At 45.3% G+C, this 19,582-nt stretch overlaps 2 protein-coding genes across 2 annotated transcripts; one reads left to right on the top strand and one right to left on the bottom strand.

Moving 5' to 3' along the window:
• Positions 1-3,805: 3,805 nt before the first annotated feature.
• Wfdc10b (WAP four-disulfide core domain 10B) lies at positions 3,806-5,174 on the bottom strand. Its single transcript, XM_040276099.2, has 2 exons — positions 4,967-5,174; positions 3,806-4,118 (listed from the first exon to the last, which is right to left on the bottom strand). Exons 1-2 carry the CDS (start codon positions 5,079-5,081, stop codon positions 3,961-3,963), a joined length of 273 nt encoding a protein of 90 aa, XP_040132033.1. The 5' UTR covers positions 5,082-5,174; the 3' UTR covers positions 3,806-3,960.
• A 9,976-nt stretch (positions 5,175-15,150) lies between these two features.
• Wfdc13 (WAP four-disulfide core domain 13) lies at positions 15,151-17,545 on the top strand. The gene is made up of 2 exons (XM_005325379.3): positions 15,151-15,238; positions 17,382-17,545. The coding sequence occupies exons 1-2, from the start codon at positions 15,151-15,153 to the stop codon at positions 17,537-17,539; spliced, it is 246 nt and encodes an 81-aa protein (XP_005325436.1). The 3' UTR covers positions 17,540-17,545.
• Positions 17,546-19,582: the final 2,037 nt, after the last annotated feature.

The raw sequence follows: 19,582 nt of genomic DNA, 5'->3' as shown, positions 1-19,582 counted from the left end.
GGTGGCATCGATGTCACCAGACCTCCATGCAGTGAGTCAATGACAGAATCCTTGAATCGACATGTTAAGGGGCAACCTTACCCAGCGAAACCAATTCAGAATGAGTTCAGAAATCAGAAGTTTAATGCACTATGACTTAGAGTCTGGCTTCCCCATTTTACCACCCCTCTCTGAAGAGTTTCAAGAAGAGAATTCTTCCCAAAACAGTGGATATGTTAACTGATGGGTATTCTTTTAAAAATATTTTGTTGTTGTTGTTGTAGATAGATCCAATACTTTTATTTTATTTATTTAGTTTTATATGGTGCTGAGGATCAAACCCAGTACCTCACACATGCTAGGCAAGCGCTCTGCCACTGAGCCACCACTCCAGATTTTAAAAAATGTAACTTTACAGTTTCAGAGTTAGGAACAACTTCATCTGGAGAGAAGATTGTTCTTGAATGCCACGTGCAGTATATATTCTAATGGTATTTTGTCTGATACACTTTTCTTTTTACCATTATTTTTATTTGTTCTCCTTAGCTGTACATGACAGCAGAATGCATTTCAATTCATTGTACACAAATGGAGCACAACATTTCAATTCTTTGGTTGTACAGAAACGTGTGACCAAGAACGTCATTCATTCCATCATATATGTACCTAGGGTAATGATGTCCATCTCATTCCACCATCTTTCCTACCCGATAACCCCTCACCACCCTCCCCTTTGCCCAAAGTTCCTCCATTCTTCCCATGCCCCATCCCCATCATAGATCAGCATCCACTAATCAGAGAAAATATTTGGCCTTTAGTTTTTGGGGATTGGTTAACTTCACTTAGCATAATATTCTCCAACTCCATTCATTTACCCGCAAATGCCATAATTTTATTCTTGTTTAATGCTAAGTAATAGTCCATTGTATATATACCACAGTTTTTTTTATCCATTCATCTATTGATGGGCATCTAGGTTGATTCCTGTTTAGCTATTGTGAATTCAGCTGCTATCAACATTGATGTGGCTGCGTCACTATAGTATGCTGATTTTAAGTTCTTTGGGTATAGACCAAGGAGTGGGATAGCTGGGTCAAGTGGTTCTATTTCAAGTTTTCTGTGGAATCTCCATACTGCTTTCCAAAGTGATTGCACCAATTTGCAGTCCCACCAGCAATATATGAGTGTATCTTTTTCCCCACATCCTCACCAACACTTATTATTGCTTGTATTCTTGGTAACTGCCATTCTGACCGTGGAGAAATGAAATCTTAGAGTAGTTTTGATTTGCATTTCTCTAATTACTAAAGATGTTGAACAGTTTTTTATATATTTGTTGATTGTTTATATATCTTCTTCTCACCAGTGTCTGTTCAGTTCCTTAGTCCACAATTGATTGCTATCATCTTTTCGGTTCTTTATATATCCTGGAGATCAGTGCTGTATCTGATGTGTGTGGTAAAAATTTGCTCCTATACTGTAGGCTCTCTCTTCACCTCAATTCTTTTTTTTAATTTTTTTTATTTTTTAAAGAGAGAGTGTTAGAGGAGAGAGAGAGAGAGAATTTTTAATATTTATTTTTAGTTCTCGGCGGACACAACATCTTTGTTGGTATGTGGTGCTGAGGATCGAACCCGGGCCGCACGCATGCCAGGCGAGCGCACTACCGCTTGAGCCACATCCCCAGCCCCAATGATTGTTTCTTTTGCTGAGAAGAGGCTTTTTAGTTTGAATCCATCTTATTTATTTATTTATTTATTTATTTTTGAGAGAGAGAGAATTTTTTAATATTTATTTTTCAGTTTTTGGTGGACACAACATCTTTATTTTATTTTTATGTGGTGCTGAGGATCGAACCCAGCGCCTGTGCATGCCAGGAGAGCATGTTACCGCTTGAGCCACATGCTGAGCCCTAGAGGTTTAATCTCATTGTGTTCCATATGGATTTCCCCTTTTCCCAGCACCATTTGTTGAAGAGGCTATCCTTTCTCCAATGCATGTTTTTGTCTGATGTCAATCGTTGGTACTGGGTTCAAAACTAAACCCATTCCTTGCATTTCAAATGACTTACTGTAGTGCATGAGTTAGGCAGCCTGGGGTTGGGAGGAGGCAGACTGCTACCAGAGGTAGGAGTAGGACACACCTTGCTGGTGACAGTGTTGGTAACACCCATCTGTGAATTTCAGGTACAGGTGTGAGGAGAAGATCCTTCTAGAATCTTCTCATTTAATCACATAGAGAAAGGAGCAGGTCTGGGGCACAGGGGAACAAAACGCAAAGCCGTGGCAACCCTGGTCTCCAACAGACCCCTCTGGCTCCTCTGCAGCTGGGACTGACATCTAGAGACCAGAGCCTGCAGACTCCCACTGGCTTCCTCCTCTGCCCACGAGATTCCAGTCTCCAGGAGTCCTACATCCTCGCTCCCAGGCTCTGCTTCACCTGGGGACACACAGATGCTTCCACGCCAGGCAGAGCACAGCCGTGACCAGGAAGGGGTGGCTCCTTCCACAGCCAGCACCTGGGTACAGCCTCTGGGTCTCTGGGGCACGGAGGGGTGTCCCGAGGGCCCCTCCCACACCAGTCAGCCCATGTCCCTGGTCCTGAGCCAGTGAGAGGGCATGGCCAGCCCAGCACTTCCCTTCCCCTTGGCTGGAAAGGTGCTTGGACAGTCAGGCTGCGGGAGGGAGACTTCAGTGACGTCTGTCTTGGTGGTTGGTCCTGCATCTGTGCTAAGGTCCCTTGTCCAAGAGCAGACCTTGTCAGAGGTGGAGACGAGCCTGAAATACCTGGGCCCCGAGAGCTTATGAGGCAGGTCAGGGGCTCTGGTCGGGGGAGTTCCCCCTCTGCCCCTCCCTTGGAGCAGCCCAGCAGCCAGCACTGGGCTGGAGCCTCGGGCAGCCCGGCTGCCCTGGGCAGGGCCACCTGCCTGAGGTCTCTTCACATCTGAGGCCAGGCCCCAGGTGGCTGTTGTCACCCAGCCCTGGGTCCAGCCCCAGGATCCTTCCCAGGAACTGTGACTTCACCCAGGAGCAGAGACTGTCCCCCAGGGATGGATGTCCACTGACAGTAGGATCCAGGCAAGAGCCCTGGACACCCTGTGCCAGCTAAGCCTGGACCTCAGCACGGACCACCTCTCCCACCACCTTGGGTTCCTCTGGATCAAAGAGAACAAGAGCAGAAAGGAAAGGGTTTGGGGTCAGTAAGGAACATTCAGGAAGCAGAGGCCCTGGAGCCTCAGATCCCCGCCCGAGGTCAGGCTCCGACTCAGGATGGCCGTGTTGGTGGGGGCGGATACTGTGAGGGGGGTGCTGCAGGCCCTCCTGCGCGGCCTCCTGTCCCAGAGGATGTGAGGAAGTGAGCAAAAGGCCGTGCAGACAGCGTCCTCTCCAGGCCCCTCACAGCCCCTCAGTCTCTGTGGCTCTGGGCACCCCCCTGAGTGTCCTGGACTCAGGTCCCCATTGGAAAGAAACCCTGACCTGAACTGGAGAAGGAGAGCGGGAGGTGGGCAGGGGTGGGCCAGGAAAGCGCTTGGGCCCCCCCAGCCCAGGCTCTCCCTGCACCTTCGGATGCTTCACCAGGTCCCCTGGCTCCGGGCCAGCCGTGTCCTCCTTGGCCCTGGGGAGCTGCCCACGAGCAGTGTGCCCACCGGGAGAAGGGGTTCAGTGAGCAGAGCCGCGGGAGCGGAGCCTCCTGGGCCCAGCGGGGTGTGTGGCAAAGGGACAGAGCAGAGAGCAGGACAGGAGGAGAGTGGAGCCCTGGGCCAGGGAGGGCGGGTGCTGCCGGTCGCCTGGGTTCTGGGTGCACACCGCTGAGGGAGCAGGAGAGGCCAGGTGCCGATCCAGTTTATTGGACAGGGACCAGGGGTTCCGACCTGGGAGGTGGCTCTGGGGTGGATGGCCTTGTGCTGTGAGTAGAGGTCCTCAGGCTTCGGTGGACGCAGCCTCTGCGAGGAGGGTGGGGGCAGGGAGCAGGCCCCCCAGCTCACAGGGTGCTCAGGCAAACGCTCCCACAGAAGGTCAAGCAGCACGTGCTGTTCCCTTGACACTTCTGGAAGTAGGAGCAGCGGAGGCTGCAGCCCTCAGCACTGGGCCACTGCTTACAGGCCGCGGCTTCCGGAGTCCACGGAGTCCACGGGGACGCTGAGGAGAAACAGGAGCCGCTGGGGGGCCGCTGCCCAGAGAGCCTCCTCCTCCAGCTTCAATTCTCCACAAACCCGGGACCCAGCGCCCTCCCCAGACCCTGGGAGTCAGCAGTGTCCTAGATCCTCACCTTCCCTGACACCCCTCCTCCCCTGAAGACATCAGTGGCGGGTCGGCCTGGGCCTCTGCAGGCACATCCACCAAAGACCTGTCCCCCACAGACACGGCCGTGGTGAGGTCACCCCCATGGAGTCTACACTCTGGCCCTGGGACCTCAGAGAAGCCTAGACACCTCCCAAGCCTCCCCAGGCTGCAGGACTTGCAGATGCAGAGGGGAAGCCGACCTGCCTGTTGCCCCTCTCTCCTCTCTCCAGGGTCATTCTCCAGCACCTGCTCCTCCAGTGGCCCGCCTGACACTGCCACTCTCTGTTCCCTCGGATGGTAACTTCACCTTGGCTTCGTCCTTCCTATCTTCCCACCAGTGTCTTTTCCCTCCACACCTCACCATTTCTCCACCTCCTCCACCCATGAGTACCTCTGCGTGGCCCCACAGATGTGCACAGGTCAAAGAGTCGTGTCCTGTTGGCCCCTTAGACTCTAGAGCCGATGCCCCTTTCCCCATAGCGTGTGCCATTTGTTCCTGGTCTTTGGAAAGGAGGGGAAGGAGAGGTGCAGGGCCTTCCTCCACTGTCACTGTTCCCAGGTTGGGTCACAGGCTGGACGCCAGGTGTTGACCAGCCCAGAGCCTCCACAGTGCTATGGTCCGTGCTGGGTGTGCAGAGAGGTACCAGGTCCTCCAAGATGGGTCCCTCTTGCCCCTCCCGTGTACCCACACAGCCATCACCTACCTGGGGCCCACTTACGTCCACGGTACCCTCCCTGGGCCTCCAGCGGCAGCAGTAGCACACAGAGGAGCAGGGGGAGCCTCAGAGCTGGGGGTGCCATGACTCTGCCCAGAGCCATGAGTCTGAGTCCAGCCAGGATGGCACGGCCTTCCCCAGGGAGCTGTGAGGAGGAGGATCCCCAGGACACACTGACTCAGCTCCTGGCTGTCTCTGCTGGCCACGCCAGGAGAGCGCAGGGCGTCCTGTCCTCCTCTTGTCTGCCCTCGCCCTGTCCTATTGTGTGCAGCTGGGCTCCTGCAGGATGACGCCCGCTCTCCCACAGCAACCCTTTTCTCTTGCTAAAGAAATTTTTCTCAAAGATATAATTTGTGTATTCTCTTATGAAGTAATTCACAGAAATGAAAAGAGAAAAAATATAATTTTTGTAAAGGATGATAATCTTATTTGTAGAATTAATCTGTTTTGTTGTATTATCTTGTCATTTTGTATATTAATATAAATAATCTTGGTTTTCACATTTTAATCAACTCTGTTACCTATCTCCTGTCACCCTTATTTATTCATGAAAATATTTATGATGTCATTTTTTTCTCAGGAAAAAAAAAACACATGATTTTTCACTGTGTCTCTCTTGACACCCATTTGAGATTACCAATATTGAATTTCTTAATATTATGAACACTTTTATTCAAAATTCCTAGATGATTTCTTTGGTCCCAGAAGTGGAAGCTAGGTTAGTGTGACACATATAAGTACATGATTCATGTGTGACAGGTACATGGAGAAACAAACAAACAAACATGTTTGCTTCAACAGAGAATGAGCATCTATTTTCTCAAGTCCTGCAAGACACTAGAGTTTAAATGGAGAATTCAGGCAAAAATCATTGTCTATACAAATTTGGGTAGCAAAACATTGTTATAGCCTTTATCCTCAGAAAGATGTGAAGTTGAGTCTTGACTCCAACATTCACTAGCTTTGTGTCACCGGGAAAATGTGAGACCTCCTTAGACTAAATCTATCCACATTTTCCTGGCGGCCAGCGGTGAGGATAGGAGCAGGTGACATATGGAACCCCCCATGGGGTCTGTGCTCCATAGGGGTTCAGTGTTACTTACTGTCTTCTCCTCAGTCTTGTTCCCTAAAAACATATGGCAAGGATTCAGAACGGCTCCTTGATCTCTTAATCCACATTAGGAATAGCCAGACCTGGAGAGCTGAGGGTCAGGAAGACTCACCTGCTCGTTCTAGTGAACCCACAGACTCTGCACAAACTGGTGGCAAGGCCGGGCAGAAACCAGAGCTCAACACAAGAGTCCAAACCCTGGCCGTAAGTCGTGCTCTCCTAAAGGAGGGAATAGGTGGAAAGGCGTTTTGGTGTCACAGGGTGAAGAAGTGAATTCTGGTTAGGAAGATGGCAGTGAAGATCAGCACCCTCCACTGTTCTGAATCTCTAAGTCCCCAGATGCGGGTGTGCCTGATGTTCGTGTCTCTGATCTACGGTGACACGGTGCTGTTGACCTTTCCTGAATGTTCTTTCCCAGTTTTTTTTTTTTTTTATTTTCATCCACTCATAAAAGAGACCTTCTAGAGATGGGCCCTGTCGTGCTCCCCAGCCGAGAGGAGCCGTACAGATGTACAGAACTTCCCGAATAGGAGCTGCCTCGTTCCAAACCCCCCGTGGCTAGCTTGGCAATGAGTGCATTGCACCCAACAGACTGAAGGCAAGAATATCTGTCCCATCCGGGTCACGGCCTTAGGAAGATAAGTGTTCTTTGTAAAAGCTTAGTAGAGAGGACCAAAAGCTCTCAAGCACGGTGAGACCAAAGGGTGAGAGGAGCCTAGACCCTGGGCCACCACATGGAAGAGAGTCCCCGGTTGTTGTAGAACACCCATCAGGAGTCATTGTGTGGGCCAAGAAATAATTCTATTTCATTCCCTATATTTTACAATGGAGCCTCTCTGTTTAGTCTATCCTAACTAATTATACACGGCGGAGGCAAAGCCAAACATTTCCTCCTTTGTGATACCCAGGTTTTGGACACACTGCTGTAGGGCACTGGAGATCCAGTTCAAAGGAAGCCCTTGTCCCTGCCTAGCTATTATCATTGGCCCCAGAGGCCAACTCTGTGGGGACATCCATGGTGTAGAAGAACACTAGGTTATCATCTAGTGATTCATCTCTTCAACAAACTCCGAGGCCCAAGTCCTGTCTCTGACTCACAAAAGCAATGAAAGACTCAAATGAAAGTATTCACTGAAATGATGCTTTTTAAATTCCTATGCGCAGGACAACGCCCTTGCTGCTGTGTACTGCAGCATGGATCAGATTCTGTTCCTGGTTCTATAGGATCATAACATAGCAGAAGAAAAAGGAGATTACATAAACACAATGCAGCATGACAAGGACTACAGATGGAGAGAAGAAGGTATCGTGGAAGCCCAGCAACTGGGAGGAATCATTGAAGAATTCCCGAAAGAATGATCCTTTAATGTGGAACCTTAGGGAGGAGTAGAAGGCAATCCTCATCTTTCAATAACAACATTTTAGAGAGTCGGCAGAAGGAGATTATAGGAGCAGAGTTTTTATTATTCATATTTAAAATGTATCCATTTCAGAGCACAAAATGACAATTCGTTCTCTCATGCCCATTAAGAGATGTTCCTCATATACATCAACAGAGATGGGGGTAAACATTTTGTTCTTTACAGACTCTTACATTATGTCTGTAATAGTACTAGATTCGATTTTACATTCTAAGTTGATCGATATGTAGACAATCTTTATTAGAGCATTATAGTTATACATGATCATTGGGTTCATTCCAACAAAATCATCCATCATGAAATTCGACTTCAGTTCACAAGCCTCTCTTTCCCTCCTGTCATCCCCCTTTGAGTTTCCCCACCCTAATCTCCTTGCTCTGCTCTTCTAGACTTGCTTTCAGGATCAGACGGTTTATATTCTTTTGAAGCTAAATTGGCATGAGTTCAAACTAGATTCAAGTTTGAGAAGGTAATTGTAATCCAAATAGTAACTGCTAAAAAATTAACTTTAAAATGTACAAAAAGAGAAATAAAGAGGAAGTCAAAAATAATACACTGGAAAAAAAAAGTCAAATAGACATAAAAAAAGGCAGTATTGGATCCATTAAGGAATAAAAAGAGAGCAACAATAGTCAAAGTTAAATCCTTCTTTATAGTAATCACTTTAAATGTAAATGAATTAAACTCACCAATTAAAACACAGAGGTCAACAGAATGGATTTTAAAACATGAATCAACTATATGCTGTCTAAAAGAAATTTACTTTAGCTCCAAAGACAAATAAGTTGAAAAATCAAAGTATGGAAAAATGTATTCTACACAAAGGATAACAAAAAAAGCAGCTACTCTAATATTGGGAAAAAATATACTTTAATTTGGAGAATTAATTTGGAATGTGTTACAAGAGAAAAAAAGGTGATGTGAAAAAAGATTGATAGAAAAACAATTCAGGGGAGGGGGGATAGTAGGGGATAGGAAAGGTAGCAGAATACAACAATTACTAATTGGGCATTATGTAAAATTGTGGATGTATAACCGACGTGATTCTGCAGTCTGCATTTGGGGTAAAATTGGGAGTTCATAACCCACTTCAATCTAATGTATGAAATATGATATGTCAAGAGCTTTGTAATGTTGTGAACAACCAATAAAAAAATTAAAAATTAAAAAAAATATATATATAACCCCCCCCCAAAAAAAAAAGAAAAACAATTCATCCGCAGACATAACATTATAAATATAATACACGCCAAACTTGAACACATATGAAGTCAATTGCTATCTATCCCCAAAGGTCTATGTGGTAAATACTTGGTCTCCAGTATGGTGCTATTGGGGCCTGTATACTACCAAAATCAACATACACTTTCAATGCAATCCCCATCAAAATGGGGTCCATCACAGGTACGGGCACTGACTTCCTCAACAAGACCCTTAAAGCTCAAGATATAGACCAAATATATGTAAGTAGGATGCCATCAAATTATAAGGTTTCTACACATAAAAGGAAGCGACTAAGAGAGTGAAGAAAGAGCCTATAGAATGAGGAAAAATATTTGCCAGCCGCCCCTCTGACAGGGGATTAATATCCAGAATATATAAAGAACCCAAATAACCCAATCAATAAATATGCCAAAGAACTAAACAGAAATTTCTCAAAAAGAAGAAACAGAACCAGGCACAGTGGCACATACCTGCAATCCCAATGATTTGGGAGGCTGAGGCAGGAGATTGCAAATTCGAGTCAGCCTCAACAACTAAGTGTGGCCCTACCAACTTAGTGAGACCTTGTCACAAAACAAAAGGGCTGGGGATGGAGCTCATTAGTAAAGCACCTCTGGGTTCAATCCCTAGTACAAAAAAATGAAGAAGGAGAGGAAGAGGAGGAGGAGGAGAAGCAAAAAAATGAAGAAGAAGGAGAAGGAGGAGGAGGAGAAGGACAAAGAGGAGAAGAGGAGAAATCCAAGTGGCCAACCAGCATATGAGAACATGTTTAACATCTCTAGCAGTCAGGGAAGTGCAAATCAAAACCACACTAAGATTTCACCTCACCTCGGTTCAAATGGCAAATATCAAGGACATGAACAATAATAAATGCTGGTGAGGATATGGGGGAAAGTATACTTATACACTGTTGGTGGGACTGCAAATTAGTAGAACCAGTGTGCAAAACAGTGTGGAGACTCCTTAGAAACCTGGGAATGGAACCACCATGTGACCCAGTTATCCCACTCCTTGGTATTTTTCCAAAAGAATTAAAATCAGCATACTACAGTTACACAGCCTCTTCAATGTTTATAGCAGCACAATTCACAATAGCCAAGTTATGGAATCAACCCAGATGCCCATCAATAGATGAGTGGATCAAGAAACTGTGGTCTATACACACAATGGAGTTTTACTCCGCCATAAAGAAGAATGAAATGATGACATTTGTTCATAAATGGATGGAAATGGAGAAGATCCTGCTAAGTGAACTAAGCCAGACTCAGAAAATTAAGAATCGAATGTTTACCTCTCACATGTGGAAGATACAGCAAAATAAGTGGGGGAAAGGTGGCAGAGGAAGAGATTGGGTACCATAAAAAAATAAGGTGGATCAGTAAAGTGAAAGGAGGAGAATGAGAGGGAAGGAGGAAAGAAGGAAAGGGGTGGAAATAGGGAATGAATGAACATAGTGCATTATATCCACATACAAGTGTCCCAGAAAGAATCTCACCTGCACGTACACATAGGAAAGCCAATCAAAAGTAAATAATTAAATAAATAAACAGAGGAGTGGAAGGAGAAGAGAGAGTGGGGGGGGAGGGTAAGGGGAATGGGATTGAAATAAAATTCCTTGCATATATTATTTTGTCAAAATGAACCAAAAGATTAGGTATAAGTATTTTTTAAAAGGTGGAGCCTAGAAATTCAAAAAGACTCCAATAAATAGAAAGACATCCCATAATCTAGATTGGAAGATTTGAAATTATTAAGATGGCAATACAATGCAATGTCATCCTAATCAAAATACTGAATTCTTTCCCTTCCTTCCTTCCTTCCTTCTTTCCTTCCTTCCTTTCTTTCTTTCTCTCTTTCTTTCTTTCTTTCTTAAATGGAAAAGCTTATCTTCAGATTAATGTAGACCTGCAAGAGGCCCCAAATAGCCAAAACAATCTTGGAAAAGGACAAAGTTTCAGGACTCCTACTTCCTGATTTCAAAACTTCCGACCAAGTTTCAGTAATCAGAACAGTACGGTTCTGACATAAGAGCAGACATACAGACTGACAGAACAAAATTGAGAGTCCTGAAATAAACCCATACCGCTGTAGCCACTTGAATTCCACAGGACGATAAGACCGTTCAATGGAGAAAACAGTCACTTTATCTAGTGGTGCTGGGACAATGAATATTCACATGCAAAGAAATGAAACTGGACCCACCTCCTACCATATGCAAAAATTGATTCAAAATGAATCAATGATTTTAATATAGGAACTGTGAAATACATAGAAGAAAAACATAACTTAATCTTCATTATCTCGTATTGAGCAATGAGTGGATCATTAGAAATTATACAAGTGGGTAAGGTGATGCACCCCTGAAATCCCAGCAACCTAGGAGGCTAACGCAGGAGGATCACAAGTTCAAGGTCAGTTGGGCAATTTAGTAAGTCCTTCAACAACTTAGCCTGACCCTGTCTCAAAATAAAAAGAACTGGGGATATAGCTCAGTGGTCAAGCATCCCTGGGTTCAATCCTCAGTACCCAAAAATAAATAAATAAAGGAATCGGAAAAGAGGGAGGGAAGAGGAGAGGGAAAGAGAAAATACTGTAGATTAAAGTGGAACAAAGTATATTCCATGTATGTATGACTATGTCAAAATAAATCCCAATGTTATATATGATCATAATGCACTTATTATAAAAATATCTTTAAAGAAAAATAAATAAAAATTTAAAAATAAATGGTGCCAAAAACAGCCACAAAAGAAAGAAAATCGATAAACTGAACTTCGCTAAAGTTAAAATCTTTTTCCGATAACTCTTAATAACATGACTACATTAGATAAATTCTATATTTTGAGATATTTGTAGCCTTTTGAGTCTGTGGTCACCAGGTCAGTCTTTATGCAAACATAACGAAGGAAAAAAAAACTGGGAGAAAAAAGTTTAAAATTTTTGTATATCCGAATGACTTGTCCAAGAAACGAAAGAACCACCTATAATACTGAAAAATCATATATCTCATAAGGGTATCCACAATAGCTAAAGAACTCTTTCAATTTAAGAATAAGATAGAAAACTCAATCACCAAATGGGCAGAAGATTCAAATACAAATTTCTCCAAAGATTTTTTTTTTAAAAGGCCAGCAAACACAGGAAAATATGCACAACGTCTGTTATCGTTTGGATGGGAGTGTCCCCCAAAAGCTCAGGTGTGAGAAAAGGCAAGAAAGTTTAGAGGAGAAATGATTGAGTTACGGGAGCCTTAATCCCCTGATGGAGATTAACTAAGTGGTAAGTGAAGGTGGGTAAGGTGTGGCTGGAAGAGGCGGGCATTGGGACGTGGCTTTGGGACACATTTTTTTGTGTGTCTGGCAGGTAGAGTCCCTCTCTGCTTTCTGGTCATCATGTGAGCCACATTCCTGTGCCACACTCTTCCGCCATGATGTCCTGCCTCTCCGTGAGCGTCCAGGAATGGAGCTCGCCTTCTATGGACTGGGCCCTCTGAAACCGTGAGCCCTCTAAATAAACTTTTCCTCTCCTAAAATTGTTCTTCTCGGGTCTTTAAGTCACATTAGCAAAAAAGCTGACTAAAACAACATCATCAGTTAGGAGAGAAGAGCAAGCAAACCACAGTGAGATGCCATTCAGATGAATACAAATTTTTTCAAAAAGAAAAAAGTGTGTAGGGAAATTGAAGTCCTGTGAATGTCTGAAAGAAAGTTTAAGTGATTCGGCTGATTTGAAAGGCTTGGAATCCTCAAAAAGTTGAACATTAAATTAACTGATGATCCAAGTTTGCTGGATATTTTTACCCAAAAGGATTTAAAACAAGTACTCAAAACAATACGTGTACATAAATGTTAATAACTGCACTATTGGCAATCAGCAAAGGGTGGAAATAGCTGAAATGTCTCTAAATAGATGAGTGGATAAGCAGATCGTAAGACACATATACAATGGAATGTTATTTAGCCATAAAACTTTACTGATTGTGGTACATGGTAAATGAACCTCAAAAACTACTGGAATGAGACTTCTCATTTGTTTTGGCAAACACTCAAAAGCATGATGATACATTCTATCAGTGAGGCCGTGGGAAATATGCTTCCACTGTTAGTGGCGTAGCAATGGTCCACTTGATGCTCTGAATACAGCCCTTGCTTCTCTAAAATTGACATCTTTTTTCTTCCCGACCTTCTCCTCCTGACGTGCTCCTCCCTGATCCTCTCCTCTTGATCTTCTCTTCCCTGATCTTCTCCTTCCTAATCTCTCCTCCCTGACCTTGGGAAACGGAGCACATGGGAATGTAGCCTTTGAATCACCGTTTTCCCCCTGATGGGCAGAATCACAGACTCTGCGAGAGGCGTCCCCTGTATTTCTCCTTTGGTAGCAAAGCAATAAAACTTTTTTTTTCTTTTTCTCAAAACTGGGTCCTCATTTATTGGATTGGCATCAGGAACAAGGATGAAGCTTTTGGTAACAGTAGCAGTACAAAATGGTGCAGCCTTAATGGAGTGGAATTTGGCAATATCTAATAAAACTATATATGCATTTCCCCTATCTTTTTCTTTTCCAGTTTTTTTTTTTTTTTTTTGCCCCCAGCACTAAAGATTGAACCTAGAGCCTCGCACATCTAGTCAAATGCTTTACTGCTGAGCCCTTCTTATTTTACTTTGAGATAGGGTCTTGCCAAATTGTCCAGGTTGGCCTCAAATTTGTGATCCTCTTTCCTCAGGCTCCCGAGTAGCTGGGATTGCCAGTGTGCACCACTGCACCCAGTTTATGCCTTTACCCTTTAACCAACAATCACACTTAAAATTGCTACCCGATGCCATACTTCCAACATCACAGAAAACATACCCATGCTTTTTCATTGCAGCATTATTTGTACTAGCAAAATCTTAGAAAGGAGACACATGTCCATAGAATAGAGACTGGCTAGACGACAGGGTGGTGCGTGCACATGGTGGTATGGAAATGCAGCTGTTAATGAGCGGAGCATCGCCGTGAACTGCTCTAGACTAATTTCCAGGATGTATCGTCAAACCAAAGCAACAACATGAAAGTAAGTATGTTTGTGCAAGGAAAAAAGGGGGAGTGATGAATTCCAAAAATTAATTATCTTTATCCTACACAAAACTTCCCAGAGAATTAATTAATAATAAATTAATTACGCAGCACATCCAATGAGGGCTGATACCATCCTGGTACCAGAAGGGAAAGTTACAGGCCCAATTTACTTATGAACATAAACGTTAAATCTTTAAAAATTAATAAATGAAGGAATGACAGAAAGATGGGTAGAGTAGAGGGGGGAGAAAATGACAAGAGGGGAGGGGAGGAAATGTAAGGAACTGGTGATTGAAATCAAATTCCTAGCGTGTATGATCTTTTCAAAGCAAATCCAAATACTGTGTATAACTACGATCTCTAGTTTAAAAAAATAAAACACACACACTTTCAAAAATCTAACCAAATACACAAAAATCACATTACCATAAAAATGCAAGAAGAGCTTTGTGTTAAAAAGTCTTTATCAGCGTAATTCATTACATTAACAAATTCACAGAGGAAATGATGTTATCTTCTCAACGAATGTAGAAAAGAGCAATAGAAGTCATTTTACATAAATTAATGCAAATCTTCTGGTTATGCCAAGATGAAAGAGAACTTTCTAAACCTGGTGAAGGGTGCTTACGAGAAACCTAAAACAGACCACACAAAAAGGAGAAATTTAAGAAGCTTCCATTTTAAATTGGGTGTTAGATTTCTATTCAACAATATACTAGGGAGCCTGCCCAGCTCAAGACACAATAGAAATGGTGTGAAGCTTTGACAGGAAAAGGACGACCGTTATCATCTACAGATGATGAGCTCTGAAAAGAAGACACGGGAACCTTAGGATGAACCCTGGGAGAACACAGCCAGCGCAGACCCGGAAGCGTTTCTCCTCCTCCAGCATCATACAAAAGGAAAAAACCAAAAAGTTATGATACTTTTCACAATTTCATTTTTAAAATGTAAGCCTCTGGGAATAAATGTAACAAAGACATGTAAGATCTCCCCAGGGAAAACTTACTTTAGACACATTTTGAAGTTGTAAATAAGACTTCCATGGTAGAACATGCGCTTGGCATGCCCGAGGCCCTGGGCTCCATCCACAGCATCATCCGAAAAAAAACCCTGTGTAGACAGAGACCTCCCGGATGGGCTGGAGGAGGAGTGGACTTGGAAACACTGCGGGCCCTGCACTGGGTGTGCTGGGGAGGTGCTTGGGTTTCTGCCAGGCCCCGCCTTGATGGGAATAGACAGAAGAAGCCAGGCCCAGGAGGCCTCCCGGGCCGGGCTGCTTTCTCCCTCTCCTCCTCACAGCAGCACCTGGTCAAAACCAGCTGGGCCAGGACGTCCCCACCCATCCTGGTGGCACCATGGCGTCTTTGCTGCCTCTCCAGTTCCTGCTGCTGCTCTGTGTGGCACTGCAGCAGTTGTCTGGGAGTCTCAAGGAGCGCTTTCTGAGTAGGTGAGGGGTTGGGGTCCAGTGGGGGGCAAGCGGCCTCCGCGGAGAGGAGAGGATCTGTGAGCAGACCATCCAGGATATGTCATGAAAAAACAGGGTCGTGTTCAGAGCGCGAGCTTTGTTGTCAACAAGATCTCAGTTTGGATCTCTGCTGTTTGGTGACTGCATGACCCTGGGCCAAGTGTCTGGATTGGCACTGAGATAGTTAGGAGGAAAAACTGAAATAATGTGTGCAGGGAGCTCTCTCCCTAGACCTTGGTACATGTTCTGTAAGTTTACTTACCGTGTTATCAGCCTCCTCTCCACTCTAGTCTTGCTGCCCTGGTTCCTTCCAAGAGGCTTGGTCCTACTTTTCAGGCATTTAAACAGGCAGGAAAATGAAATGGTAGAACTCAAATTGCAATCTACACAGCTTTGGCCTCGGAGCATGTTTGGGGAGGAAGAAGTCTTTCATTGTATTTCACTTTTTAAAAAAAAGTGGTGGAGGTGGAGCTGGGGCTCAGTGGTAGTGCACTTGCCTGGCATGCGTGAGGCACTGAGTTAGATTCTCAGCACTGCATGTAAGTAAATAAAATAAAGGTCTATCAAAAACATATATCAAAGGTAACATATGTACATAGATGTATGTATATATATGTGTGTGTGTGTATATATATCTTCAGAGGTAGTGCGCGATCTCCAGGAATTATCATCAACTGGACAGTACAGTCTATCTCAGCCACCATGGCTGTCCAGCTCAACCTAACAAGGAAAGTAATGCTAACCTTGACCTGAACAACAAATGGGAACAGAACTACTATTCTTCCTGAATGCACTCTTCTGTGGGGAAACCTCTTCAGAATATTTGGGGCTGGGAAAAGGAACGTGTCTGATAGACAGGTTTCAGAGCAGGATAGGTCCTGTTTCAGGAGCTCGGGGCAGACACGATGTAGGAGGACTGGAGGGGCTGAGCCAGCTGCAAGAGCGTAGGAGTACCCAAGGCCAATTAACTGGGAATCAAGGGCTATGATTTGAGGAGAGACGCCAAAGTCTTTAGGGAAGACTGGCACGTGTTGGAGTGAGACTGGAACCAGACATCGGACAGGAGCAAGACCTGAGGAGAGCGACCTCTCTGAGATCCCTGGCTCATGGCCTCCTTTCCCACACTGCTCCACTGAACCCCAGGCTCTTCCAACTGGAGACTGGCTCCAATGTCTCGCCCTGCCCCAGTGAGCTGTGTCTGGGAAGTGCAGAGTGAGGGCTGCTGACTGATCTCTGGAACTCAGCTGCTCTCACCCATCTCTAGTGCCAGTTGTTTAAGTGACAGCCCCAACCTCCTTCTTCATTCATCTCTTTCAGCTCATCAAGATGTCCTACAGATCTCCCGTCTAATTGCAGATTTTTTCAGAGCAGTCAGCCAACTAATTGGCAAGAGATGCCCCGTCTATGAATTTGGCCCCAAGAAAGGACAAATCATAGAATACAAAAATGAGGGCCTGGTACAGGTTGGGGAGAGGGGTTAATGGGGCCCCAACTTAATGCCTTAGATTCAGGAACAGAGAGGGGACTGTGAGTTGGGGCATTTGGATGGTATCTCTCACGGGAAGTGGGTCTAAGCTTTGAGATGAGACGTGGGGGGTGTCAACATGAAGATGATTCTTCTTTAACAGTAGGAAGCAGGGCATCCTGGGCTCTGGGCTCCTAATCAGGAGGTACCAGAGGAAAGAAGACGAATCAATGCACCACATTCTGAAATTCACTCCCTTCTCACCATGAAAGAACAAACTATGATGTTAAAGAGAAGGTTTACGGCTTCTTAAGACCACCCAATGAACAAGTGAAGAAAGGGTACACAATACCTCTCGTTACTCACCTTCCACCTTCTACTCACACCCACGACTAGACCCAACCAGAGTCCATGGGGACTAGGCAGCGGACTTACCGTGGTCGTGAATGACCCATGGATTCAGGTTTCTGCCAAACTCTGTCTTTGATCAAATATCCAAACCCTGGTTCACCGACCAGAACTCAAGGAAGACAAACCCGATTCCCTCCCTGGGGACCACACAGGAGAGAGTAGGTGGCAAGTTCCTGGGCTTTCTGAGCTTTGAGTGTGACTTCAGCCTGTGGCTCAGGCCCTGCGCCTACTTATTCTTGTTTCAGAATACATCTTGGAGCCTCCACCCTGCAGATCAGAACCTGAGGACTGTTCGAGTTTCTGCACGGTCCAGGAAGATTGCAAGGCCCAAGGACTTAGCTGCTGTGCTGCCTTCTGTGGGGCGATCTGTTCACTAAACATGCCTCCGGAACCCCCAAACTGAGGGACCGCCCTATCCTAGAGCTGCCGGCGGGAGCCCAACAGAAGAGTCTCAGCCACTGTCACGGTTCCTTATTTCTTTATTTTTTGGTTGTTATTGCTCACATATTACCAACACTCCTTCTCTTTCCAAGATTAAGATTTCCACCAAGTCCTGACTAGAAGAGCCTCCTCCAGTCCTAACCCTTCCTCCCCACCACTGCATTATGAAATCTCTGACTCTGCTTCTCTGAACACACCCCAAAATGACTGCATCCACAGACCTTCCCCCGGCCCAGAATCCACCTTTACCCCAGACTGCCTGGAACACTATTCCTGGGGTCTGGAAGTGTCCTCAAAACCCCAAACAAGCGTGGGTCTCTGCTTTGGCCTGCCCTCCTGCCACCAGCCGTCATTTAGGGGACCCTGCATTCTGACCCTGGAGGGCCAGCTCCGGGAAGCTGTGGTTAATGGCCCTAAATCTGCTAAAGGGAGAATGCTCTGGGACAGAGAAAGAACACGAAGGTGCGGAGGAGACTTCTGGTTTTGAATCTTGCTTTGGGAATATGTCTATCACCTTCAGGAAAATGATTCCTCACTTTTGATCTTTGTTTTTCTCATGAATAAAATGCAGACTCTGTTTTGTTTTGGTTTGGTTTGTTTTTTTTCCTGCTAGCAAGACCAGTCTCAAAAACCCACAGTAGGAAATTGACCAAAGAGCTTCTTGAGAGAAGCACGACTGTCTTGTTCTCCTCTGTTTCCCCTGCCCAAGCGCAATCCCCAGCCTATGAGACAGGTTTGGAACTCTTAGGTATGCACTCAGAGCCAAATACCCAGTCTCTACCACTTCTTAGCTGAGTGACCTTAACAAACTAACCTCTCTATGGGCATTAGCCTCCTCATTTTAAAGACGGAACAATATTAGTGAGATCAAGATAAACAATCCATATAAGCTTGAAAACATTGCTTGGCACATAATAATTGCTCAGTAAATTTTAGTGATCAGATAACCACTTTTCTCTCAAGAGACTGGCCCTTACAAATAATCCTTATACATCTTTCGAGGCTTTGGGATAGAACACCAGAAGCCAAAAAGATGAGTCACTGAGGTTTTTGAGGTTCTGCTTGGCCTATGGCAGGAGAACTCCGCTTTGTGGTCTAGTTTCAGTGGTGGAAGTCATAGAAAATAAAAATCAAGTCTCCAAGAATAAACTGCACTGGATGTCACTTGAAGACATTTTTCGTCAGGGACAGAAATGTTAGTGAAGGAACTTTGGAGACCCCATGCCTGACAACTGAGGTATGTTCCCCCAAAGCGCTTTGTGGGTGCAGGCTTGCCTGGCCTCTGGGATGGCATCTCCCGGGGCTGCTCCTTTTCCTCCTGTGGCCGCCCAGGGTCACACGAGGCCAGAACAGTCTTCTGAAGGCCAGTCTGCCTGGTCTTCCACCCTCCAGGTCCTATCCCTGTGCTCCCTGGGGCGGGGTACAGTCCCAGGAGAGTTCTGCAACACAGAGCAACAGAGGGCAGAGCTATGACCCAAGGGTGCACAGGGCACTCCGATCTGAGGCTCTGCCAGGAACAGGCTCTTCCTGCCTCCAGGGTGACAGCACCCTAGGCAAGGAGTCCAGCCGAGCGCTTCGTGTGTGTGACTTTGGTCATCCCACTGTACTTCCCCAAGACCGTCGACTCTTTCATGTGGAAGATGACAAAACATCCATGCCTTGGGGGATTGTGGGGACACACAAAGCCACATGGATGAAGAACTTAGGCATTTCCTTAAAAAAAAAAAAAAAAAAACAGGTGGAAGATCACCTTTAGAACTTTCTCAGTGTTATAAGCATGGGGAAAAATGCAGGCTCCCATAACTCCACCACCCAAACAATAATAGTCATCACAATCTGGTGCTTTTGTTTCAAGGACTTTGGGGGACATTAGGAATCGAGGGTCCTCTCATTGTCCTGATATCACTACAGTAAACGTGGTGTTGAGCTGGCGCTGTCTTGGAGCTTCACGCTTGTGCTAAGCGTGGACAGTGTACACTGGCAGGCGAGGGACAGTGCAGGGGCA

Source organism: Ictidomys tridecemlineatus, chromosome 5 (assembly GCF_052094955.1).
Source record: "Ictidomys tridecemlineatus isolate mIctTri1 chromosome 5, mIctTri1.hap1, whole genome shotgun sequence".
NCBI classification, from domain to species: domain Eukaryota; kingdom Metazoa; phylum Chordata; class Mammalia; order Rodentia; family Sciuridae; genus Ictidomys; species Ictidomys tridecemlineatus.
Note: the sequence above shows the minus strand (reverse complement) of the source record. Positions and strands in the feature narration are given on the sequence as shown.

Bases quoted from the DNA above. Each gene is read 5' to 3' on its own strand.
- Wfdc10b (XM_040276099.2), bottom strand. From the start codon at position 5,081: ATGGCTCTGGGCAGAGTCATGGCACCCCCAGCTCTGAGGCTCCCCCTG. The intron at 4,119-4,966 runs GTAGGTGATGGC...GTTTCTCCTCAG, and splicing joins TGGACGTAAGTGGGCCCCAG to CGTCCCCGTGGACTCCGTGG.
- Wfdc13 (XM_005325379.3), top strand. From the start codon at position 15,151: ATGGCGTCTTTGCTGCCTCTCCAGTTCCTGCTGCTGCTCTGTGTGGCA. The intron at 15,239-17,381 runs GTAGGTGAGGGG...TTCTTGTTTCAG, and splicing joins TCTCAAGGAGCGCTTTCTGA to AATACATCTTGGAGCCTCCA.